Below are 26,170 nucleotides of genomic sequence, written 5' to 3' on the forward strand. Positions count from 1 at the left end.
ACAAACTTGTTTGGGAGATATTGAGTATCTAATTGGCTAGGTTATAATTGGAGAGCTCAGTGCTATTGCCTTTTATAATAAATTAGACAAACAATACTCTGTTTCAACTGATAGGGACAGCACAAGATATTACCAAGTTGTGAAAAAACCTTGCTTCATAGATTAAAATTATGAAAATGTTTAGTATGATTGCAAAATCTGGATTTCTTTGACAACTTGGAACATGGAGAATATTTTTTCTCCTCCTGTCAGGAAGCCATTTTGAATATGAATTTTGACAACTGAATTTGAGCTTTGTAAACTCATCTCACTTTTTGAGAGTATAAATAGTACAATTACAGCGCTCTTCTACTATTTTATAATTTTTTTAAAAATGTTGATAAATAGCTAGCAACTCTACTGTGATGAATATCTTCATAAGATTTGTTTCACTTTATTTTTCTTTTCCTCTGTGTAAATTGAAGCAAAGGATGCATTTCTCTTCCTATTTCTGCGTAAACTGTTTTTTAAAAAAGAGGAAAAAAATCTCTTCCAGTTTCATCAAACAAGTTTTATGGAATGTTACTGTAAACTATTTTTGTTTTTTATTTCATTTGTCTGACTCCCTTAATATAATGTGCGCTTTACTTTCAAATTATGTGTTCATTTTTTTCTTTTTTCTTTTTTTCATAAAGAACAGTTTTCTGTAATTTTGAGATTCTGTATTTGGTGAGACAATAATCATCAGAACCATCAAGCCTGAAAAGAGAATATAGCTGCTTTAATGAATTAACTCATTAAAGCAGCACATATTTTCAGAGTAAAAAAAGACATGGCTCCTTTAAGGAGCAGCAGAGGGGTGTTGTTTCAAATGAGTTTTAAAACACCATTTCCTAATCATTTTTGAAACATACACATTCTAACTGACTCAACATGGTTATTCAAGATTTGTGCTCCAAACGTTATCACTTATAATTCAGAAATGGTGTATATACTCTTGAACTGATTGTTGATCAAAGTTGAACAATTTCAAGGAATCTTTAAATGAAACAGAATCTTTGAAGTCCTGTTTGGACAAAACGATCTTTCTTTCCTGGTTTTCATCTTACTCACTATCTACTCTATGTTGTTTATTTATTTGTTTCTTAGTCTACAAGGACCCTCTGTACTTGTATGTGAAGACTTAGGTAACTGGAGCAGCTCACCTCCAGATTGTGAAATCATTTCTTGTGGCCTTCCTCCAGTCATTAAAGATGCTGTTGTTACTGGAAACAACTTTACCTTTGGGGACACTGTCACTTATTCGTGTAAGGAAGGGTATGTAGAACAGCATTACATTAGAACTCTAGTAGTGTCATTTGATGAACTGTTGTTAATAATAACGTGCCTTTTTTCTAAATCCATGTTTCTGTATCAACCTAGGGCAGGGTTTCTCAAACTTTGCACTGCTGCAACCCCTAAAATGACAAATTTGTGTAATCCCCCATGAACCCAACTAATGATTTCATTAAGCTTAGGATCGGGCAAGAAAGAACTATATCACTTAATTTTAATAGTTCAGTTTAAATCTGCATATCACAAACTTTTCTCAAACTTCATGGTCCTTGTGCAGGCTTTTGACAGCATTCCAGTTTTGCCTATGGAAACCTGATTATTACTACATGGGAATATTTATTTTTATTTATTTATATTTCAAATTGTCACCGCCCATCTCACTGTGGGGTGACTCTGGGCAGTTTACAGTAAAAATAGAATAAATATTGATTAAAATAGATAAATATTGATTGATTGATCCCAGGGTCGATTGTATCTTTCCTCGCCCCAGGCAAGTTGGCAGATTCCCTCCGAAAAATTGGGAGGGTAGGGGCCCGCCTCACCTCTGGGGGAAGAGCATTCAATAAGTGGGGGCAACAGCAGAGACGGCTCTCCTCCTAGGACCCGCTAGTCGACATTCTCTCAGTGACGGGATCTGCAACATGCCTTCTCTGCCGGACCGGGTGGGATGGGTCAAAGTAATGGGGGTGAGACAGTCCCTCAGGTAACCTGGACCATATGGTATCTGCATGTAGTGTAGGATGATTGTTAGATATATGTACACAACGCTACAACACATCTGTCCATTTTTCTTGTATGTGTGCAAGAAACACTGTATAATATACACTGCAGGCTTAAGGATGCATTGGATCCTGCCTTCTCATAAATTTGACCATTTTACATAGCTTCTTAGAAAAAAATTTGTAGCTCTGTATTGTCTATAGTGACTTAGCAAGGTTTCTAGGAATTCATACTGTAGCTTTTGTCCAGCTTATCTGGAGTGGCCAGGGATAAAACCTGGAATCTTGATTATGCAAAGCAAAATCTCTGTCACTCAACTATTCTCCTCCTGTTCATCTCGGAAACTCTGGTGAGCACTTCGTACAGTGTAGCAGTAAAGTCTGTGAGGAAATGTCTTTTGTAGTATTAGCAGAGATAAAGGGATATACAGTGGTACCTCGGATCACGAACGCTTCTGTTCACGAACAATTCGGGTCATGAACAGCACCATTCGCAAAATTTTGCTTCCATTTGCGAACTCCGCATCAGGTGACGAACAGGATCCACGGCCATTTTCCCTGCTGACACGTGGTTGTGGCTTCCTGTAGGCGAGATCGCGGTAGCAAACAGACGTCCTGTGAAGCTTTTTGGTGTGCTTGTTAGCATGGCTCCAAAGAAAGTGCAGAGCAAGCATGGTAAGAATAAGGTTTTGAAGAAAATAACCATTTAATTGAAGAAGGAAATTGTAGAAAAATACAATCGTGGTATTCGTGTGACTGATCTGGGCTCAGAGTACAAGATGGCGAAGTCGACAATCTCGACTATTTTGAAGAATAAAGATGCCATCAAAGGAGCTGATGTGGCAAAAGGAGTAACGACGTTAACCAAGCAGAGGACACAAGTGCTGGAAGAGGTGGAAAAACTTTTGTTAGTGTGGCTGAATGAGAAACAGCTGGCAGGTGATAGCGTTAGTGAAGCTATGATCTGTGAAAAAGCCAGGAAATTGCACAGTGATTTACTGCAAAAAAACCCTCTACAAGCGCAGCAAGTGAAGAATTTAAAGCCAGCAGAGGCTGGTTTGATAAATTCCACAAGAGAAGTGGCATCCACAGTGTGACAAGACATGGTGAGGCTTCCAGTTCTGACAAGGCTGCTGCAGAAGCCTACAAGAAAGAATTTGAGGAATTCATGAAGGCGGAAGGATACGTCGCTCAGCAAGTGTTCAACTGCGATGAAACAGGGCTCTTCTGGAAGAAGATGCCAAAGAGAACCTATATCACGCAGGAGGAAAAGGCACTGCCAGGGCACAAGCCCATGAAGGACAGATTGACCCTTTTGCTGTGTGCGAACGCAAGCGGCGAGCTGAAGATTAAGTAAGCCACTACTGCTGTACCATTCCCAGACCCCTCGTGCATTCAAGGAACACAGTGTGAACAAGGCCAGACTGCCTGTCATGTGGAGGGCCAATGTGAGAGCTTGGGTCACAAGGCAATTGTTCATGGAATGGCTGCACGAGGTGTTCGCACCCACCGTTAAAAAATAGTTTTCTGACAACCAACTGCCTGAAAGGTGCCTTCTTCTGATGGACAATGCCCCGGCACACCCTCCAGCCTTGGTGGATGATATGGACGCTGAGTATGACTTTATAAAGGTCAAGTTCCTCCCCCCCAACAGGACACCTCTTCTGCAGCCCATGGACCAGCAAGTGATCTGCAACTTTAAGACGCTGTACACAAAGGCGCTCTTCACCAGGTGTTTCAATGTCACTGAAGAAACATCCTTTACTCTGAAAGAATTCTGGAAGAAGCATTTCAATGTCCTCCACTGCATCAGCCTCATTGACAAAGCCTGGGAAGATGTCACCTACCGGACCTTAAACTCAGCCTGGAGGAAACTGTGGCCAGAATGTGTCACTGAACGTGACTTTGAAGGGTCTGATGCAGACGTAGTGGAGGAGATTGTGTCCATGTGCAAGAGTATGGGTCTGGTTGTTGATGGTGCAGACATAGAGGAGCTTGTTGAGGACCATAAGGAGGAGCTGACTATGGTAGAACTTGCAGAACTCCAGAGTGAGCAGCAGAAAGCGCTTGGTGAGGAGCATTCCACTGAGGAAGAGGAAGACAGGGAGGAGGTTAGCAGTGATGTGATTAAATCCATTATGGAAAAATGGAATGAGTGCCAGGATTTCTTTGAGAAGCACCACCCTAACATAACTGTAACGAACAGAGTGTTGAATCTGATGAACGATAACGTGGTCTCTCATTTCCGGAGGGTTATGCAACGCAGGAAAAAACAACTGACTTTAGACGGATTTTTCCCCAGAACTGAGCCTGCAGCTAAGAGGCAAAGAAGAGAGGAAACCCCTGAAGGAGATCTCCCCAATGTCCTTTTGGAGGGGGACTCTCCCTCCAAACAATAACCACCTCCCCACCCGCCTTCCTGTCCTCCACGCCAGAAGTCGCCTCGAGCAAGGTCAGCGTTCTCTCTCTTCATACTGTACTGTACTGTACTTTGTTTCATGTTTTTGTGGTTTAAAAAAAAAATACATATGGTTCAGAACGGATTAACCGTATTTACATTGAACCTTATGGGAAAATTTGATTCGGGTCGCGACCAAAATCGGTTGGCGACCAAATTCGTAGGGGTCAGAACGGATTAACTGTATTTACATTGAACCTTATGGGAAAATTTGATTCGTGTCACGACCAGAGTCACGGAACGAATTAAGTTCATGAACCGAGGTACCACTGTACTTGGCCAAAATTTAGAGTCCACTTTATTATCGTATTATTATCAGCCACTTTTTTGTCAACTAGCATAACATAACTTTGAATTTGAATTGTATGCTATAGAAATACTCTTAGAACTGCATGTTTTGTATCTGGTTGCACACTTAATAAAAAAAATGTGAGAGAACAGATTTACAGTAATTTATGGTATTTTGAATGAGCAGCCTGAGAAGATTTTAGATAAGGCTGACCTTCAGAAACTGGTCTACTTGTTTGTCAGTGGAGGAGTTTGGAATCCAGGCATATCCCCATCTGTAGATAAAATCTTCAAAAGTTAACTCTCAGGAAGCTGTTCAAACTCTGAAATATTGCTTGATATTAATAATGTACTTCCATTTTAGAAGGAAAGGCAGAATATAAATCTAATAAATACTTCCCCTTCAACTCAGTAGTTCCATTTGGTTTAGTATGTAGCTCATCCTTTGGCTCTTCTCTCCAGATAACAGATAAAATAGTTCCCAATAGAATTGTTTATACAGGTAGTCCTTGTTGAGCAACCAGCACTACCCCAGACAGACCCGGTACGTAATTTGGGGGTTCTCCTGGACTCACGGCTCCTGCTCAAAGAGCAGGTGGCAGTCGTGGCCAGGAGGGCCTTTGCACAACTTCGTGTCATGTGGCAGTTACACCCCTTCCTGGATCAGGGGGACTTCCGCACGGTCACTCATGCCCTGGTCACCTCTGGGTTGGACTACTGTAATGCGCTCTACATGGGGCTACCCTTGAAGAGTATCTGGAAGCTACAGCTGGTGCAGAATGCCGCGGCGCGGACAGTTCTTAATGCCCCTAGGAGGGCACATATAACATCGCTGTTGCGCGAGCTGCATTGGTTACCAGTTTGTTTCCGGGTCCAATTCAAGGTGTTGGTCATCACCTTTAAAGGCCTTCATGGCACGGGACCAGGTTATCTGAGGAACCGCCTCGCCCTGGTCACTTCAGCCCGTCCCACTCGGTCCAGCAGAAGGGGCAGGTTGCAGACCCCACCGGTCTGGGAATTTCGATTGGTGGGGTCTAGGCAGAGAGCCTTTTCTGCTGCAGCGCCCACCCTATGGAACATCCTGCCTCCTGAGGTCCGGTGTGCCCCCTCCCTCATGGCCTTCAGGAAAGGTGTTAAATCCTGGCTTTGCCAGAAGGCCTGGGGGCCAGAGGGGGGCCCGCACCTGTGGAGATGGCTGGTGGGATGATGGGTTGCCCCCCCCCCCAGCATCTTACAGGTTTTTATAGGGCCAAAATTAGAGGAGGTTTTTTAGGGTATTTTTAATATGTTTTTTAATTATTTATAGCTTTTAGCCATCTTGGAGAGAATTGTATTTCTTCTTTTTTATTGTGAGCCACCCAGAGTCACCCGTGGGGGAGATGGGCGGCATACAAGCTAAATAAATAAATAAATAAATAACAATTGAGACCAGCAACTTGGTCATTAAGCAGTTACTAAATGAAACCATGACTGTGCTTATGATCTCACTTCAGCTTTCCTTTGCTTTACAGACCAGCAAAGGTTGTAAATGCGAGGATTGGTCTAAAGTTACTTTTTCATCACCATGAGGCAGTCACTAAATGAGGACCACCTGTATTGACATGAGAAAACATTAATTTCAGAGTAGCCAGATACTGTACTGCCTCAGTACCAAGGTTTGCTCTGGGAGAGTGAGAAATAAGAGAAAGGAAAATGTGTAGCTTTGTGTATATATATTGCTGTAAATATATACATCAGAAACTTCCACTCCGTAAAACATTATTAAGGTTGTGCAGCAATCTTGAATCAAAGGGCAAAATGTAACACGAACATGTGTGGGTACACACAGCATTTGTTGGGAACATCTTAAAACAGTTGCATCTTTTTTAAGGCTCACTCAGTACCTGGGAGAAGACATGCTGGGTTTCAGGTTTGTGACAGATGATACACATCACCTCTCCTTTGAATCATATTTTGCTCTTTGAATCCAGATCACTGTACCAAATCTGTACGCATTGCCAAGGTAGTTTTTTAAGTAGTTGAGAAACTCGGGGAAAAAAACCTCATTATATATCGAAAAAGTTAGATCTGTGTTACCACAGACTCCTACCTTTGCTGCTATCCAAAATAATACCCCAAACCTTGATTTCTGATTTGTTTTTTAAATGGATTATTAAACCAGGGAAGTTATTTAACTGAAGCAGGAAAGCAAGCATACAGGCTTCTAGGAACTAACTTCTCCAGGTGCTGTCAATCAGTCCATTTACTGAAAAGCAGGAACAAGTGCTTCTTGAAAATCAACTAGAACAGAAAAGTGGCTACATGTTTTCTGTACAGTACAGTACAGTGCCGCCAAAGTTGTCCCAGTTCTTTAAAATAATTGAAAATTTCCTATGAAATGTATGGGACTTAAAAGTGCTTAATTAAAGTACAGTAAAACCTTGGATTGCGAATAACTTGATCTGTGAGTGTTCCGCAAGACGAGCAAACATTTCTAATAAATTTTAACTTGATAAACGAGCAATGTCTTGCAATACGAGTAGTACGTGACGCCAAACGTCACATGATCACAACGAGCCAATGGTTCTTCTCTCTCTCACTACAATGGCCCCCATGCAGAAAAAGGTTGAAAAGAAAGGCTGTAAGAAGAAGGAGATGATTACGGTGGAAGTTAAGAAGGAAATCATCAAGAAGTACGAACAAGGTATGCAAGTGGCCGAAATTGGAAGATTTTATAAGAAGTCTATGTTGACCATTTGCATAATATTAAAAAAGAAAGAAGAAAGAAGGGGGCTAGATGCAGCAGAAGGAGTCACGAGAATATCAAAGCAACGGCCACGTGTTCTGGAAGATGTAGAAAAGTTGCTTCTGGTTTGGATAAACGAGAAGCAACTAGCAGGTGATACTGTGACCGAGAACTTTATCTGCGAGAAGGCAAAGGCCTTGTACACCGACCTCATAAGTAAACTGCCAGGTACGTCAACAGAAAACAAAGAAGGCTTCAAGGCAAGCAGGGGATGATTTGATAACTTTAAGAGGAGAAGTGGCATCCATAGTGTTGTGAGGCACGGAGAGGCTACAAGTTCAGACGCTAAGGCAGCTGAGGCATTCACTACCAAGTTCCAGAAGCTCATGGTTTCCGAGTGTTACCTGCCGGAGCAAGTTTTTAACTACAATGAGATGGGGCTTTTTTGGAAAAAGATGCCAAAGAGGACCTACATTACAGAAGAAGAGAATGCAATGCCCGGTCACAAGCCCATGAAAGACCGTCTCACCCTCTTGTTTTGTGCTAATGCAAGCGGGGATTTCAAAGTCAAGCCCCTGCTTGTGTATCATTCCGAGAATCCACGAGCCTTCAAGAAATACAAGGTGCAGAAGAGCCAGTTAAACACTATGTGGAGGTCCACCAGCAAGGCTTGGGTCCCTCGTATCTTGTTCGTTGAGTGGATCAATGAGGTCTTCGGTCCTGCAGTGAAGAAATACCTTTTAGAAAAGAATCTGCCACTCAAAGCCTTGCTGGTTATGGATAATGCTCCTGCTCATCCTCCAGGCCTTGAGGACGACTTACTGGAGGAATTCAAATTCATTAAGGTCAAGTTCCTTCCTCCCAACATCACTCCAATGCTCCAGCTCATGGATCAGCAGGTCATTTCGAACTTTAAAAAGCTTTACACCAAAGCACTGTTTCAGCGATGCTTCGAGGTGACCGAAGGAAGAAACTTTACCCTCCGAGAGTTTTGGAAAAACCATTTCCACATCATGAACTGCCTCAAGATTATCGATAAAGCCTGGGATGGGGTCACCAAGAGAACCCTCAATTCTGCCTGGAGAAAACTGTGGCCTGATTGCGTTCTTGGACATTAGACTTGGACTTAGAGGGGCTTGCTCATGAACAGCAGCCGCCAGTAGTTGATGAAATTGTGTCCTTGGGGAAGACCATGGGACTGGAGGTGAATGAGGACGACATTCAAGAGCTGGTGGAGGAACATGGCCGGGAGCTGACCACCGACGAACTGATGGATCTGTATCGGAGCAACAGCAAGAGGTTACGGAGGAGATCTCGTCTGCAAAGGAGGAGGAGGAAAAGGCGGAGGAATCCCTCACTTCAAATGAGATTAGGGAGATGTGTAAAATGTGGGAAACAATGCAAAATTTTGTAGAAAAGCACCACCCAAATAAGGCTGTAGCAGTGCAAGTGGTGAATCTGTTTAATGACAATGCAATGTCACATTTCCGCGAAATCCTCAAAAGGAGGCAAAAGCAAGTATCATTGGATAGGTTCCTTGTTAAAGTTGCACGAAAAGAAAAAGATTCCATTGAGCCAATAGATAGCAGTGATTCTGTTAGTGATAGTGAAAGTCGTCCTACACAATAAATCCTCCTCTCTCTTGTCTTCCTCACACCAGCCACGAAGTTTTTCAAAGGTAAGTGGAGGTTAATTTGTTTTATTTTTCTTTATATTTTGTATTTTCTTTATTATTTTCTATTATATTACAGTATTGTAATCATTTTTATATGAATATTTTTGGGTTGTGGAACGAATCATCTGAGTTTCCATTATTTCTTATGGGGAAATTCGCTTTGATATACAAGTGCTTTGGATTACAAACATGTTTCCGGAATGAATTATGTTCATAAACCAAGGTTTTACTGTACTAGCTAGTACACTTTAAAAAAAAACCACATTAGATCATTTACAACAAAGATGCATTTTCATATATTAGCCAATTATACAAATGTCTTTCAAATGTGACTTTCAACCTGTAGTCTATAAGTTAGAAGTTTATAAGGCAATAAAAGTTGTCTATGCAGTCCTTATGAATCTATCGTTGCTATTTTTTCTAACCCATAGTTACACATTACTTGGCCCTGACACTGTGGAATGTTTGTCCAATGGCAAGTGGGACTTCAGTCATCAACAGTGTGTGGCGGTATCCTGTGATGAGCCACCTCCTGTGGAACATGCTTCTCCAGAGAGTGGTCATCGATTATTTGGCGATATAGCAATCTACTATTGCTCTGATGGGTATAGTCTGGCTGGCAATTCCCAGTTACTTTGCAATTCCCAGGGCAAATGGGTGCCCCCTGCAGACAAAGATATTCCTGAGTGCATAGCTGACTTCTGCAAGAGGCCAGTGTCTGCGTCATACAGCATCTTGGAATCTTCAAACAAGGCCAGATTTACAGCTGGGTCAGTTGTGAGCTTCAAGTGTATGGAAGGTTTTATTTTAAACACTTCTGCTAAAATTGAATGTGTTCGAGGTGGTCAGTGGAATCCTTCCCCCTTGGCTATCCAGTGTATCCCTGTTCGTTGTGGAGAACCAGCAAGCATTGCAAATGGGTATTCGATTGGCACAAATTACAGTTTTGGAGCCATTGTGGCTTATAGCTGTATTAGAGGCTACTATATCAAAGGAGAGAAGAAGAGAACATGTGAAGCAACAGGAACTTGGAGCGGTACTATGCCAACTTGTCATCCAGTGTCCTGTGGTGAGCCACTAAAACTTGCAAATGGAATGATTAAGGTATTGGTATGGTCTTGAACATAAGCAAAATAATGTTTGTGCATTTGGTAGATTCAACATATTGTCTAAAATCCTGAAAGCTTATTAAAAGTGAGATAATTTTTGTAATTATGGGAATGCATTCATGTTAGGCGAAATCAGAAATGTGGTGTCATGGGATAGCTGCAGCACTTTTAGCACCGACACAAATCTGGAAAACTTTTCAGTGGCTAAGCAGGTAGATTTGCAGTAGTGCCAAAAAGATTGGTGGTTCTGCATAAGAAAACTGCATACACATGCACACAGACACACATTTTAAAAACAGCATATGCATTTCACGTCCATCAAGACTTTGTAAACTAACATATTTCATAAATTTCACTGGTTGAGATAGGCGGCTATAGAAAATTAATTAATTAATTAATTGTATGCTGAAAGCCTAGATTCTGTCATTTTTTTAAAGTGAGGGATAAGTTAGCTATTGTTTTGTAAAATTAGATTAAGATGTTGATGGTATATCATTTTTTCAGCTATAACATTTCTTTTATCCATTTTACAGAATATAACAGGACGTTTCTTTGGAAGTGAGGTGACATACCAATGTGATGAAGGTTACCAGTTGATTGGAAGTGCAAGGTTATTTTGCCAGTCAAATCGTCAGTGGTACAGTGAAGCACCACCTTCTTGTGTGATCCTCAATTGTGGAGAACCACCTCCTTTCCAGCATGGATTCAGCAAGGGAAAAAAATTTGAAGTGGGAGCCAAAGTCACTTTTTTTTGTGATGAAGGCTATGAATTGATTGGAGATGTTTCTTGGACCTGTCAGAAGTCTGGAATGTGGAACAAAAAACAAAGCCCCCAGTGTGTCCCAACTAAGTGTCCAGAGCCACCATTAATTGAGAATCAACTTGTCTTGAAGGAGATGACTGATCAAGTAGGGGTAGTACAGTTGTCATGCAGAGAGGGCTTTATTTTGTATGGTGCTTCCATCCTGAAATGTTTGTCATCCCAACAGTGGAATGACTCTTTTCCTGTCTGCAAAATGGTACTCTGTCGTAAACCTCCACATATTCCTTTTGGGGACCATGTGGTGCCTTCTCTGCATTTTGGTAGCACAGTGAGCTATACGTGCATGGATGGATTTTTGCTGAAGGGAATGTCTACCATTATTTGCCAAGCAAATGGTACATGGAGTTCTCCACTTCCAGAATGCATTCCAGTGGAATGCCCACAGCCAGAGGAAATTCGGAATGGTATTGTAGATGTGCAAGGCCTTACCTATCTCAGCACGGCACTGTATAATTGTAAACCAGGTTTTGAGTTAATAGGAAACATGACAATTCTTTGTGGAGAAGATGGACGTTGGCTTGGAGGAAAGCCTTATTGCAAACCCATTGAATGCTCCAAACCCAAGGACATTAAGAATGGCCGATATTCATATATTGATCTACACTACAAACAGACAATTACCTATTCATGTGACAGAGGATTCCAACTTGAGGGGCAGAATGTCCTAACCTGCCTGGAAACGAGGGAGTGGGATGCAGGCACTCCATCTTGTAGAGCAATTAACTGTGATCCTCCCCAGCCTATTGAGAATGGGTTCGTAGAAGGTGCAGATTACAGCTATGGTGCCATGGTTATATACAGCTGTATTCCAGGATTCCAGCTTTCTGGTCTTGCTATGCAGATCTGTGAGGAATCAGGATGGTCTAGTGTTAGTCCAGTATGTCTACCAACCGACTGTGGCCTTCCTCCCCATATAGACTTTGGAGGATATGTAACAATCAGCAGTGAAGAAAAGCATTTTGGCCAAGAGGATATATTAGAAGAGAGCTTCCTTATTGCTAGCCAATCTCATTTATCTCAGAAAGACACACAACATTCCTCAAAAGCCATTAATAGTTTACCACTATCAGGCTATTTATATGGGACTACAGTGTTGTATAGTTGCTATTCTGGCTATGAACTCTTAGGAAATTCCATGCTAGCTTGCCAAGAAGATGGAATGTGGAATGGTAGTGCTCCTGTCTGCATTTCCATTCAGTGTGAATTACCACTGTTTCCAGAAAATGGCTTTGTACATTTTACAGAGAACACTATTGGTAGTACAGTGAAATATACTTGTAAGCCAGGCTATAAACTGATTGGATCAGATACAAGACATTGTATGTCTAGTAGGCAGTGGAGTGATTCAGCACCAACCTGTGAGATAATATCATGTGCAGTGCCTAGCAGACCCATCAATGGCATAGTAAAAGGAGAATCTTACACATATGGCAGTGTGGTCCAGTATGATTGTGATCATGGGTTTCAGCTAAGTGGTTTAGTTAAGAGAACCTGCCAGTCTGATCAAAAATGGGATGGAAATGATCCATTATGCATTCCCATTTCCTGTGGCCAAGCTCCCTATTTAGAGAATGGTGAAGTGAGTGGAGAAGAATATACATTTCAAAACTATATTGAATACAGTTGCAAAGAAGGTTTCCTGTTGGAAGGGGATCGAAAGAGAGTCTGTCTTGCAGATGGAAATTGGAATGGGAGTACTCCAGTGTGTAGGCTAATCCAGTGTTCTGAACCAGTGAAACTTGTTCATGGGCAGATAATTGGATCAGAATTTGGCATTGGAAAGAGAATTAAGTATTTCTGTGATGAAGGGTATATATTGCGTGGTGCACTCTTACATACCTGTCAGGCTAATGGTACATGGGATAAAGAACCTCCATTCTGTGAACCTGTCAACTGTGGGCCTCCTGAGGACATCTCTCATGGTTTCCTGAATGGTTCCCTCTTTAGTTATGGGGAATATATAGAATATGTTTGCTTCCCTGGTTATGAGTTGGAGGGTAATCCAGTGAGGCAATGTCAGTCAAATGGTTTATGGAGTGGAAAACCCTCTTCTTGCCTGCCTTGTGAATGCCCTGTACCAGCTATTCAGAATGGGATAGTTATAGGTAACAATTTTGGTTGTGGCAAGAAGATACAATTTCAATGCCTAGAAGGTTTCAAACTTCTAGGGCCTTCAGAAATCACATGTGAAGCTATTGGCAAGTGGAGTTCTGGCCTTCCACACTGCGGGCTGATTTCATGTGGCTCTCCACCCATGATTCCCAATGCGTTTATCAATGGGGGCAGCTCTGTGGATCACAACACCATAATTTATAATTGTGAAATGGGTTATGTGATGCAAGGAAACTCGGAATTGACATGTACAGAAGCAGGGGTCTGGAGCAGGCCATACCCAAATTGCACATTACTGACCTGTGGACCTCCACCCTTTGTGCCTCATGCAGTTGCTTTTGGAGACTCACAAGACTATGGAAGTAAAGTTCAGTACAGGTAAGAAGTGCTGATAGTCTCACATTAAGTACACATATATACTTAATAGTTTCACAGAGGTCTAGAGTTGTCTAAGAATGCTTATAAATGTGAAATAATTTCTGAATTAAACTGACAGGAGTTTCCTACCATTAGTCAGGAATTATGCACCTAGGCATGTTGTTCTCAAGTTGCATTGCATTAATTGGCTTTTGAACCATTATTACTGGCAGGATGCAATTCTGTAGAGCGCTATCCAAAATAGAAGAGAAGCACAACCAAAGGAAGCTTAGCAATACTCATTCCATCTAAAAGATGGAAGTCTCTGAGGATGGTGTGGTCAATCTGTTATCATCCTGTAGACTAATTATCAGAGTTATCAGTCCTATTAACTGTCAGGAACCCTCCTTTTGTGGTGGCTATTGTTAGGCTTGTTCTTCCACCAAACACAGATTTGCAAGAGTAGGTCCCTGAAATTCTTTTGAACTGAAATTGCCAGTTGATGCATCTCAGGGCACATAACTAAAGGTGAAGAATGATTAATGCGGAATATATAACAGTTCATATGGGTGACAAAAGTGTACCTTGTTTCAGATGTCTGGAGGGTTATGTGATGGAGGCAGAAATGGATATATGCACCTGTCAGGAAGATGGGCACTGGTTCCCTAACATTATTTCCTGTTGCCCCAGAAAATGTCCCATGCCACCAAATATAACCAATATTATTATTTTGGGTACTGAGTTTACTGTGAATAAAAGCATTACCTTATCATGTCCAGAAGGCTATCTTTTGACTGGTACCAGCACTTCCACATGCCAGGTAAATATTTTTTTTCCAATCTGTTTTGTTTTGATTTTAAAATGCCCTGTCTTATAGTCATATTTCAGTGTTGCCGAGGGTCGGCCCAGTAGTGTTCTGTTTATTACAAAGAGCAACACCAAAACTGTTCTCAAAATAATTCTGCCCTTTAAGCTTTCTAAAGCCAATAAGGGAAAAGCTGGATTGTCCACAACTATTGTTTTACAAGATCTTGCAGGATATTTTGAAATGTGTCTTCAGCCAGTTAAAAATCAAGAACACTCAGAAGGTCACCTCCCTCTGAATATTTGTTGAATATCAAAGATCATATTTACCATAAAATAGGTGTTATTTGTTTATTTTGCTTTGGGATAAAATGGGTTAAAATTGTATGGACCTGCCCCCAGTGATTTTTTAAAATGCATCTTGTCTGTAAGTGCCTTTCATCCTGTGTAATGATTCTGCAAATGCCAACAAATCTGTGATTATCAGGTTGATTATTTAGGATGGAATGGCCCAGGCTTCAGAATGTTTAGAATAAAATAGTATGTGATTTAATAATTTAGAAGAAAACTCTGCTCCTAATGTTTGTTGACTAGTTCTTTCTATAACCTGATCATTTCAGTGGTTTCCCAAAATGATTCATCCCAGTAATAACCTTGTGTGAAATAACGTTCTTCTACTAAAAATGTATGCTATCCAAAAAAGCAGAGATCATACTTCCCTTTGTATTAATCTACTGTAGATCTTTGATCCCTGTACTATGTTGCATGACCAAAGTTCCTGAAATCCCTGAGAGCTTCTGCAAATATTCTTGCATGCACTTCTACAGATGATGTAATTCTGCCTTCTTTCACTTTTCCAAACACATCAGTGCACTTTCAGTTGAAGTAATATATAAGCGATTGGCAGCAAACAAATGCCATACTACATTGTCTGTAGGAAATCACTAGCTGGAATACTGTTTGATGTTACAAACAGGTTATGAAATGTAACGGGGGTGGATGTGTTATGTGTTTCTTGTCTGCCCATAGAGTACCAAAATACCTAGGATTCTGTTCTTCACAAAAGGAAAATAAAAGGTGTTCCCTAGAATTACAAGGAGATTGCTTTCTCTATTGTTTTTATTATTATTCAATTTTTTTATTCTGCTTATTTTGTACCACTCAAGATGGAGGTATGCAATGCTCCCACCTCCTATTTTTCCCCAACAACAACCCTACAACTTGGGTTGACCTAACAGAGTATAAGTTAGCCAAAGTTAGCCAGCTGGCTTTCATGCCTAAGGGAGGACCAGAACTTGTGGTCTCATGTTTTTTAGTCCACCATCGTAACCTCTACACCAAACTGGCTCTTTTGTATCTTCTTTAACTTGTATGTAGTTATTTTCATTGCTTAGCAAAGCCTGAAGATACTTTCCCCTTCTTTCAGCATAATGGGACCTGGGTACCATTACTTTCAAATGAGATCTGCACTCCTGTCTCCTGTGGAAAACCTGAAGCTCCAGAACATGGAACTGTGCTTAGCAGCCAATACAGTTACAAAGATGCTGCTCTCTATAAATGCAACTTGGGTTATGAGTTAGAAGTAAGTCTACGGAATATTTTTTACAGTCTGCTCGTTTGTATACGATCCATGCGATAGCAGGTTAGTTTTCGATCAGGAAAAAGTTAAATCATATCCTTTTCACTACTCACTTTTTCTTAGGATAGCTTCTTCTGTTCTTGGGTAGAAAACCTGAAAATAAAATATAAATATGTTACATGATTATGAAGAGTGCATGTAGGCTTCACTTGCTGTTTGTCTTACTAAAGAAAAGGATCAACCCATATTAAAGAAATAACAATGCAAAAAAAAAGTTGATATACTGGATGTGCGCTGCATTTACAGTCAACATGAATGCAACTCCTTCAGGAGAACACTGTTTATTTTGGTGCATTGTTTAAAATGCCCAGGCATTGCCTGATCATGTTCAAAAGTTGGGGGACGGGGAGGCACAAGAAAGTGTTTAGCCATGATCATAATATATAGGAGTATGGTCCTGTATTTTCCATTGTGCTTCCATTTTTTTGCCATTCTTTAATGTTAATGGAATTTATTTTATTAAATGAAATCATAGTCCATCTTAAAGAGAACAAAATTTCTCTCTTTAGAGAGAAAGAGATTCCATGACTAGTAAACACTAGACATCATGGATGCTAGTCATGAACAACCCATTTTCTAGCCAAAGAAACAGCTACCCAATACTTTCATGTTGCATACTTGTCTGAAAAGTGCTAAATCAGTATTATTGCATAGAAATCTACCACTTTAGTTAAATCTGTCAAAGCAGTTGCTTGCATGAAACCTTTCAGTATGAGCAGTGGAAATTATCAGATTGTTAGCATTTAAACACCTACTCCTAAAAATTGTGTCTAAAGCATATTGCTTTAAAATAGCATACCAAAAAATAGCAAAGGCTTGCGTTTGGAAATTTGTCACAATTACCTGTGGTCAGCCATCCCTTTTTTCAGTAAAAGAAATTAAGAAAATACCATGGGAAGAATGAAGATCAATGTTGTCTTAAAATAATTGTATTTCTCACAAATAAATGTGATTCCATCATTTATTTATATGTATATTGCAATGTGTCCCTCACCTTTCTATCCAAGGACCAGCGAAGTAGTGAGTAGTATCAAAAGAAAAAACAGTAATAAAATTAATTATCATTGCATCATGCTGTCTTTAAAAAGGTAATATAGCAATGGAGTAGGGAGACAGTTTTGCCCAACACAAATGAAAAACGGTGCCCACAATGCTTCAGTAAAGCAACAAAAATTTAGCTTGCATTTATCCTTTAAAATTATTTTTTGTTTATTATGAGAAGTGGCTTCAGGAGGGAAAAGATGCAGCCTCTGTGTAGAAGCCCAAGTTAGTGCCATAAAACAATTAAGAAAAAAAAAGAATGTTCTCCTCAAACGTTGGCTTCTTGTCTTCATTAAATCATGTAGAATGTAAAGCAAAGGCAGATCTGTTTTTCAAAGATTGTGAGAGTATGACAAAATGATGAATATATCATGGTGTTTTCTGAACCATTCTCTTGTCTCATAGGGTGATGCAGAACGCATCTGTCAAGGAGATAAATTATGGAGTGGAGTAACACCAGTGTGTAAAAGTAAGCTATGCATTCATTTCCCCTCAGGCTTAGCTTGAACATGACTTAAAGAAACAGAGAAAGACATCCTATATTTGTTGATTTTGCCTGAGGAAGCTGAACAGTGTTTAACAGTATTTAAAATATCACTTATTTCTATGAGAATGAGATGATGATGATGATGATGATGATGATGATGATGATGATGATGATGATGATAAAATGCCAAATCCAGGGTAAACATCTGACTGATTGTGCAACCAACAACAACAATAGTAATAATTTATTAAGCTTGTATGCTGCCTGACTCTCAACGACTCTGGGCAGATAATTAATAGTCATATTTTACTTTCATATTGCCCAACTATCAAAGTTTTCATATTTGTGTATTATCCATTATAATACTTCAAGAGTGTCTAATTATTATCTAACTCTAACCATTAAATATTATTTTTAGAAGTTCCATTTTGCAAACCTCAGTGTTTAGAAATCACTTAATTTCTAATGAATCACCTTATCTGGAACTTTGCCATAACATGGTGAAATGCAACTTCCTTTTTTACCCCTTATAATATAAAGTTTACATTTTCCACAAATGCTATAGAAGTCATTGAATGGAGATAGCAGTACTGTACTCAGGATCAGGACCAGGAATAGGAAGACAGCTTTAAAAAAAAATCTACTCATTTATTTATTAAGTTCCTCCTTACAATTCTTATAGTTATGGATAACAATGTCTAATTTTTATTTTTATTTTGTGTTAACTTGCCTAATGAGTCTTAGCTGTCAAAATATATTAAAATAGCATTTAATTAAATAGAGTGTGTAATTAATCCACGACCATCTCTCAGGGCATTAGTGAACATCTTTCATCCGTCATCCTGACACATATTGTGCTGAGTAAAATGCATTTTTCCATTATCTTGAATGAGGAGGTACATTTGAAGAGGGTTCTATTAACCTATCCAGTCCAATGTGTAGGTTGCTTATGGTTTTAATAATTACTGGTAGTCCTTACTTAATGGCTGCCCTATTTAGTAACTGTTCAAAGTTATGACGGTGCTGAAAAAGTAACTTTATTACTGGTCATCACACTTACGTCCATCACAGTGCCCTGCAGTCACGTGATTGCCATTTGCAGGCTTCACAACCAGCTTCCAACAAGCAGAGTCAATGGAGTAGCTGGTAGTGAAATTGTAAGTCACAGTTATATGATGTCTTGCTTAACAACTTGTGACTCACTTAACAACCAAATGGGAAGTGATGTAAGTCCGTCACAGTCACATGTCTCACTTAATGACTGCTTAACTTAGTGATGGAGTTGCTGGTCCCAATTGTGGTCATTAAGTGAGGACTACCTGTAGTCATCTGCAAACCCTTTCATATGACTCAGTCACAATCCCACTCTTGCCAGGAAAGTAAAGATAATCTATATGTTCACCTTCAGAAATATCCTGTGGTTCCCCCGAACCAATAGATAATGGATCTGTTATTGGCAAAGACTTTTTACTTGGAGATGAAGTTCTCTACAGTTGTAATCAGGGATATGAGTTACAGGGACCAACTCGAAGGATCTGTCATGTTAACAAGAAGTGGATCCCATTAGCTCCGACATGTGTGAGTAAGTAAAAGTCTATGCACGTTGGCAAAAAAAATCTTGTCCTAAGCATATAGCCAAAGAAAAAATAGAATAAGTAATGAATTACAAAAATAAAGATTCTTTCTTTTTCTAGGCATAAGATGTGAAGCCCCTCCAGCAGTAACAAATGCATTTCCCATAACCAGAGAAAATATGTACAGAAGTAATATATCCTTTGTATGCAATTTTGGATATCACTTAGTTGGGCCTGAGAACATCACCTGCTTGGCCAATGGATCCTGGAGCCAACCCCTTCCAACATGTGAAGGTGATTATGAGGTTTTGTTTGGGGCTTGTAGTTGCTCTAGTTTTCTTGTGGCTGGAGTTTATTCTGAGCCAATGTACTAAGTTTAGACACCATCCCTTATTCCAAATCTGCAAGATATGTGTAGTAATGCCCCAGAATTCCACATCAAAAGTAGTTGTAGGTCTTTGAACTTTTTTAGGCAATGTAGATTCATCCAGAAGAGTGTCTTGTTATTAAGTGATTGAATGGAAAAGAGATGTCTTAACTAACGTACCACTTTTTAGAAACCAGATGTGAAGATCCAGAATTGATTGAGAATGGAAATGCTGTCTCTGAAAATAATACAGTTGGTAGCAGAGCTGCATATTACTGCAATAGGGGTTACAGTTTGGAAGGAGAGCCGATTGCAGAATGCACAGAAGCCGGAACATGGAGCCACGCAACACCTTTATGCAAACGTATGTTACTTTTTAATAATAGAGGGTAGCCTTTACTTTAAAACATTCAAAAATTGAGCTCTGGATTTTTTTTTTCCCAGAAATGTTCTAATTCACAAGGCAGATTAGTTTGGATTTAATAAGTAAAAAATAAGAGTCAGCAGGAGAGTAGCTTCTGGGATATATATTGTAATATAACTATCATTCCTTTTTTTTAATGGAACTTTTTAATAAACATAGTAAAAACTAATGCAAACTAAACTAAAAGAAAAAATAGAAGTTCAGAAGGTGCAGAAAAAAGAAAAAAAGAAAAAAGTAGAAAAGAAAAGAAAAAGGCAACAAAGACAATAATAAAGAAGGCTTCCAACCTTCATCACATTGAACATAAGCTACTATAACTTTTCGCCCTCTTTTAAAGTTACAAATAAAAAAACTCTTCTCCCCATAGCCTAACTTTTACCTACAAGCAATCCAGAAATCATCACCTTGTCAATCCTGGTTCAGCAAAAATCCATTAGGAGTTACCAGAAATATCAAACAGTTTATCTCTGATCAAATAGTCCAACTTATATTCCTTCTTTTCGCTCTTCACAGTCTTAACCTTTAAATCATTCCAATGGCATCGAAGGATTTGATCTTTCATCAATCTTTGGCATTCAAGAGGAGTCTTCAAAGCTTTTATCAGCCTACTTTGTAAATCCCATAAAGAGGCATCATCCAGGATTTCTTCTTGTAGCTGTTCCATATCCAGTTCATTTTCTTCCCATAAGGAGACATCATCCAGGATTTCTTGTCCTAGCTGTTCCATGTCCAGATCCTTTTCTTGATTTGTCTTTTGTATTCCCGCTTTGGTAATCTCAAGTTTGTTGTCTTCCATGCCTTCAAACTGTATAATGTCTGTGTCAGGTAAAGGTTTTTTAAAGTTTTTCTCATCATCATCTAAAGTTTATCCATTTAAATTTGTATCCTTTCTGAAATATTGGTTAATATCTCAGTCCAGTTACCTTAAAAAAACTCTTTACGATACGAAAAAGTTATAGCCAGCTTAGCCATTTTAACTCTTTTCTGCCTGGTCCTTTAGTTCCCCCTTGGGTCCATTTGCAACCTTCATCACAAGCCTGAGTTCCTAATATAAGTTAAGTTCCATTTCAATCATTTCCCACAAGTATATTATTTAATTATATACTTGTTTTTCAAATCTTACAGCAAAAATAACTAATATTCCAAATCTCTCTGATTTCCCAATCCATTTAAAATTTTCTTAAATCAAAAGAAGGTAAAACTCACCAGGTGTCATATTAAACTCACTGTTTTGAAGGTCAAATTCACTTTCTAATCACATTTGGAAATGTTCAGTTTAACCACTTTATGGATAAGTGGTTAAATTGAACATTTCTAAATGTGATTAGAAAGTGAGTTCAGCTGACTTAGTGTCCTTGTTAAAGGCTCCGCAGCTGCTGAAGGCAAAGATGTCATCTCCCTCAGCTCCCGGCATTCAACCCGTGGGAGTCCACTGTTTTACAGTCGCATGAGGAGCTGCCATTCAGAGCACTCATGGGTGATCTCCTATTCTCTCCTTCTCCAGAGAGCTTCAAAGGACCAGTCTACTCACCAGTCTTTCGTTCTTCACAGTGGTCATTGTCTCCATTCATTCTCAGAGATGTCTTCAGTCAGCCATGACTCACAGTGGAAGCCGTAATATAACTATCATTCCTATAGAAGACTATCATTTCTATAAGAATTATCACTTCTATAGGAATTATAGGACTATCACTTCTATTCCTATAGAAGCCTATACCACTGACTGGCATGGTATAGTAGGCTACAGTGTACTTCTGTTTCCATGCATCCTACATATTTATAATTTTTAACCTTTATGTCATGTTTCCATAATATTCATTTATTTCACCTTTGGGAAAGACAAAGTGTTTGCCTGCCTTCTCTGCTGAAAGAAAATATATATACTCAATAAATTTGCTATAAATACCCTAATAGACCTCAGGAGGGCAGCAAAGATACACTGAGCCAGACTGTACAACCAAGCATGGCATGATGTAATTTTTACCCTGTAAGTATAATCAGATCACCAACATCCATTTCAACATTTAAAAACAATATTAGGGAAGGAAATTGAAATAATTTTACCCGGTGTTTCTAATCAAGCATTGAGGCCTTTGAAGTCTGTTCAGAAACTCAGGTAGACAGATGTGTGGGTACGTGCACCCAATTGCATTTGTGACTTTGGTGGCATACAAACATCCATAAAGCAAACCAATGACATCAAAAAACCTTTAAAATAAGGCCTGGGTAAAAAGAAATGTTTGAACTCCATTCCTAAACTATGACGAGATTTAAATTAAAATAAGAGGAATGTAATCTCACTGATACTGGGGAAAAAAGAATCACAAGCTTCTACTCTGTGTTCAAATACAATTTGAATTGCTGGAGGTAAATATCAAGCTCGGAACAGTTTGCAATCTCTAAGTACTTGAAAAAACTAATGTCAGCTTGCCTGTATGTTTTGATCATCTTTGGAGGTTTTTTCCTGGTGCCCACTGCCTGATGTAAGGCAAGTAATAAACCTGTTGAGCTTTTCAGTGCTCTTATCCCACTCATGGAAACCCATCTCCAGTTGATTGATTGACTGATTGATTTTATTTGTATACAGCTATCATTTTCAAGGACTCCCAGTGGCCAACAACGTTTAAAAATCCAGTAAGTTTACAGCAGTAAATTGTCCACAGTGAAAATAACAATAAGAATAAGAATACAGAGCAATAAGAAACCACAAATGCCATCACCCCAAATTACCCCCAAATACTCTTCAGGAAAGCTCCATTTTAACCAATTTCTGGAAAGCTAAGAGAGGGGGAACTAGTCCAGTTTTTGAAAGGAGGCACAATATAGATGCCATGACTGAAAAACAGCATCTCCATAATGATTATTCTTTTTTGTACTGTAGATTTTAGCTATTCTATGATTTTATCTTCCTTTATAAAAACCACCTTGAAAGATCCAGGGTTATCACATAAATAGCTTAAATAATTATGTTTGCCACCCCTTGAAGCTCCTATTAATATTGCCAAGACAAAAGCAAGTTCAAGTAAAGGGACGTGTGTGTGTGGGTTTATTATTTTACTAGGCTATATGCTCTTCCAATCATGTCTGATTCTGAGTGTCTTAGAGATCTCCAGAAGAAGAATTTTAATCTATTACTAAATATAACAACATAAACATAACATAACAATAAATAACATCCCAAGCTCCAAGGAAAAGCTATAAAACAATCACCATCCAAAAGAGACTAAGACAACCCTCAGCCTACCCCTAAGGTTTGGAAACATCCAAATCTTAACAGCTTTACAAAAGACTAGCAGAGTCAGGGCTGGTCTGGTATCAGGTGGAATGCTCTTTCAGAGAAGTATATCTTTTCCCCAAATGGACTAAAGCAGCTTTGGGGTAGGGATGATTTTGCTCAGAGAAATGGTACAAGGCAAAGGATTAATCACTTAGCTCAGTGCCTTTCCCATTCCCCTCCTGAAACTTTTAAAGTTTTCTTTTAAGCTACTTTTAAATTTTAAAAAAGTCTTCTGGAAATCTAATGATAAATCTGACCTTGTACTATAAAAAGCCAAAGGTGACTTGTTAGTACTGTAGATAATTTCTTGCTGATTGCTGTGTGTACATGTGTATACTTATTTATTTCTTTATCAAATTTGTCACTGCACATCTCATTAAAAGGGGACTCTGGGCGGATTACAGAGGACATAAAATCAATTTAAGTACAGTATAAAAACAGCCTTAAATAAATAATAAAAGAAATTCATAGAAATTATGGAATTCGCGAATAGCTCAGGGCACCAACCATCCCCAGGATTGATTAGAATAGAATATATATAATAGAACAGAATACAGTATATAAGAAAAATCTAAATCAAATCAATATTTGGTGTGACCACCCTTTGGCTTCAAACCAGCATCAATTCTTACACTTGCACACTTTGTACACTTGCACAAAGTCAGGGATCTTGTAGGATTAGAGTCAGGTGTATGATTAACCAATTATACCAAGCAGGTACTAACGATCATCAGTTTCATATGTAGGTTGAAACAGTCATTAACTGAAACAGAAACAACTGTGTAGGAGGCTTAAAACTGGGTGAGGAACAGCCAAACTCTGCTCCTAAGGTGAGGTTATGGAAGACAGTTTCATGTTACAGGTCATACACCATGGCAAGACTGAGCACAGCAGCAAGACACAAAGTAGTTAGACTACATCAGCAAGGTCTCTCCCAGGCAAAAATTTCAAAGCAGACTGGGGTTTCAGGATGTGCTGTTCAAGCTCTTTTGAAGAAGCACAAAGAAATGGGCAACGTTGAGGACTATAGATGCAGTGGTCGGCCAAGGAAACTTAATGCAGCAGATGAAAGACACATCATGCTTACTTCCCTTTGCCATCAGAAGATGTCCAGCAGTGCCATCAGCACAGAACTGGCAGAAACCAGTGGGACCCAGGTACACCCATCTACTGTCCGAAGAAGTCTGGCCAGAAGTGGTCTTCATAGGAGAATTGCAGCCAAAAAGCCATACCTCCAATGTGGAAACAAGGCTAAGTGACTCAACTATGCACGAAAACATAGGAACTGGGGTGCATAAAAATGGCAGCAGGTGCTCTGGACCAATGAGTCAAAATGTGAAATATTTGGCTGTAGCAGGAAGCAGTTTGTTTGCCAAAGGGCTGGAGAGCAGTACAATAATGAGTGTCTGCAGGCAACAGTGAAGCATGGTGGAGGTTCCTTGCAACTTTGGGGCTGCATTTCTGCAAATGGAGTTGGAGATTTGGTCAGGATCAATGGTGTCCTCAATGCTGAGAAATACAGGCAGATCCTTATCTATCATGCCATACCATCAGGGAGGCCTGTGACTGGCCCCAAATTTATTCTGCAGCAGGACAACGACCCCAAACATACAGCCCATGTCATGAAGAACTATCTTCAGCGTAAAGAACGAGGAGTCCTGGAAGTGATGGTTTGGCCCCCACAGAGCCCTGATCTCAACATCATCGAGTCTGTCTGGGATTACACGAAGAGACACAAGGATTTGAGGCAGCCTACATCCACAGGAGATCTGTGGTTAGTTCTCCAAGATGTTTGGAACAACCTACCTGCCGAGTTCCTTCAAAAACTGTGTGCAAGTGGACCTGGAAGAATTTATGCTGTTTTGAACACAAAGGGTGGTCACGCCAAATATTGATTTGATTTGGGTTTTTCTTCTGTTCACTCACTTTGCATTTTGTAAATTGATAAACATAAACAATTATAATATATATTTTTTAAAGCATTCTTACTTTACAGCATTTTTTCACACCTGCCTAAAACTTTTGCACAGAACTGTATAGTACACATACACATACATAGATACTGTAGTTAAACATTAGTTCTGAACACTGAAGTTAAGTTTAAGTTAATGGAGAAGTGGAAACATGTCAAGAGATCTGAAAAATGGGCAGATTTTGTTTCCAAATGCCACTATTTGACTTGGAGCTGGCACAAGGATTACTTTGACCAAGTCTCATAAGCTAACTACAGTTTTGATCTATTCTTTCGGTAATATATGATATGTATGTATATGAAATGAACTATGCTTAAACTCACTGTAACATCTCTTTCATGACAAGATATAAGAGTAAATTAAACTGAGCGTTTTATCTGTTTTTAGTAACCATACAGAATCTTGTACCTTTAAATTTATCTAGGAAACCTGCCCAGTCTTGATTGAACTGTGGTCTTTGTTTTAGAGAACAAAAGTCTGCTGCACAAGCTTTAACCTTTAACAGGAAACTTGCAGAGAGAGATGGAAATCTTCCCAAACTTTTGTTGGAGAAGCAGCTTTAAAAAGTATCCATTCTTGATACCTTTAACTTTATTTATTAACTTATTAGAAGCATAAGGAATAGAGATTGAGCATAGTCAGTTGGCCAGGTTAAAGTGCAATCCACAAGTTTCTGGTACAAAAGGACCAACTCAAACCTTACTGCCCAGTGATCAAGCTCTGTTCTGCCTCAATAATGAGGGTGGTGTTGACCACTTTCATAGGGGACAAGTTAAAGAAAGTAGTTGGTGGATTCCCCTAGCCTTGCTTCCCCTCCCACCAAGCATCAGCTGCTGACAGTTAAACTATCATGCGGTTTCTTTAACATAGGTGGGTGAAGCTGGTGTTTAAACTGCAGGTTTAACAACCTGTCAAATCACCGTACTGTCAGGACGCAGGTGCAGAAGCATCCTGTGCCTGTAACCTGTCAGCGGGGCACTTTCTTAACAAAAACCGACAAGATC

General features: G+C 39.5%; 1 protein-coding gene across 5 annotated transcripts in view; it reads left to right on the forward strand.

Moving 5' to 3' along the window:
- SVEP1 (sushi, von Willebrand factor type A, EGF and pentraxin domain containing 1) overlaps positions 1–26,170 on the forward strand; it is a 136,313-nt gene that overhangs the window by 91,816 nt on the left and 18,327 nt on the right. For 3 of the 5 annotated variants that reach the window (XM_088130011.1, XM_088130013.1, XM_088130015.1), the window contains 9 exons: positions 1,129–1,296; positions 9,611–10,283; positions 10,822–13,601; positions 14,175–14,400; positions 15,811–15,966; positions 17,470–17,533; positions 18,960–19,133; positions 19,246–19,419; positions 19,683–19,856. In XM_088130011.1, coding sequence (XP_087986137.1) covers positions 1,129–1,296; positions 9,611–10,283; positions 10,822–13,601; positions 14,175–14,400; positions 15,811–15,966; positions 17,470–17,533; positions 18,960–19,133; positions 19,246–19,419; positions 19,683–19,856 — 4,589 coding nt within the window. Of the gene's footprint in view, positions 1–1,128; positions 1,297–9,610; positions 10,284–10,821; positions 13,602–14,174; positions 14,401–15,810; positions 15,967–17,469; positions 17,534–18,959; positions 19,134–19,245; positions 19,420–19,682; positions 19,857–26,170 lie in introns of those variants that run through there. The other 2 variants (XM_088130016.1, XM_088130014.1) reach the window with 2 other exon arrangements.

This window comes from Python bivittatus, unplaced genomic scaffold (assembly GCF_059951505.1).
Source record: "Python bivittatus isolate LINGU-HERP-01145 unplaced genomic scaffold, Pbiv_v1 ctg000850_np1212, whole genome shotgun sequence".
Taxonomy (NCBI): domain Eukaryota; kingdom Metazoa; phylum Chordata; class Lepidosauria; order Squamata; family Pythonidae; genus Python; species Python bivittatus.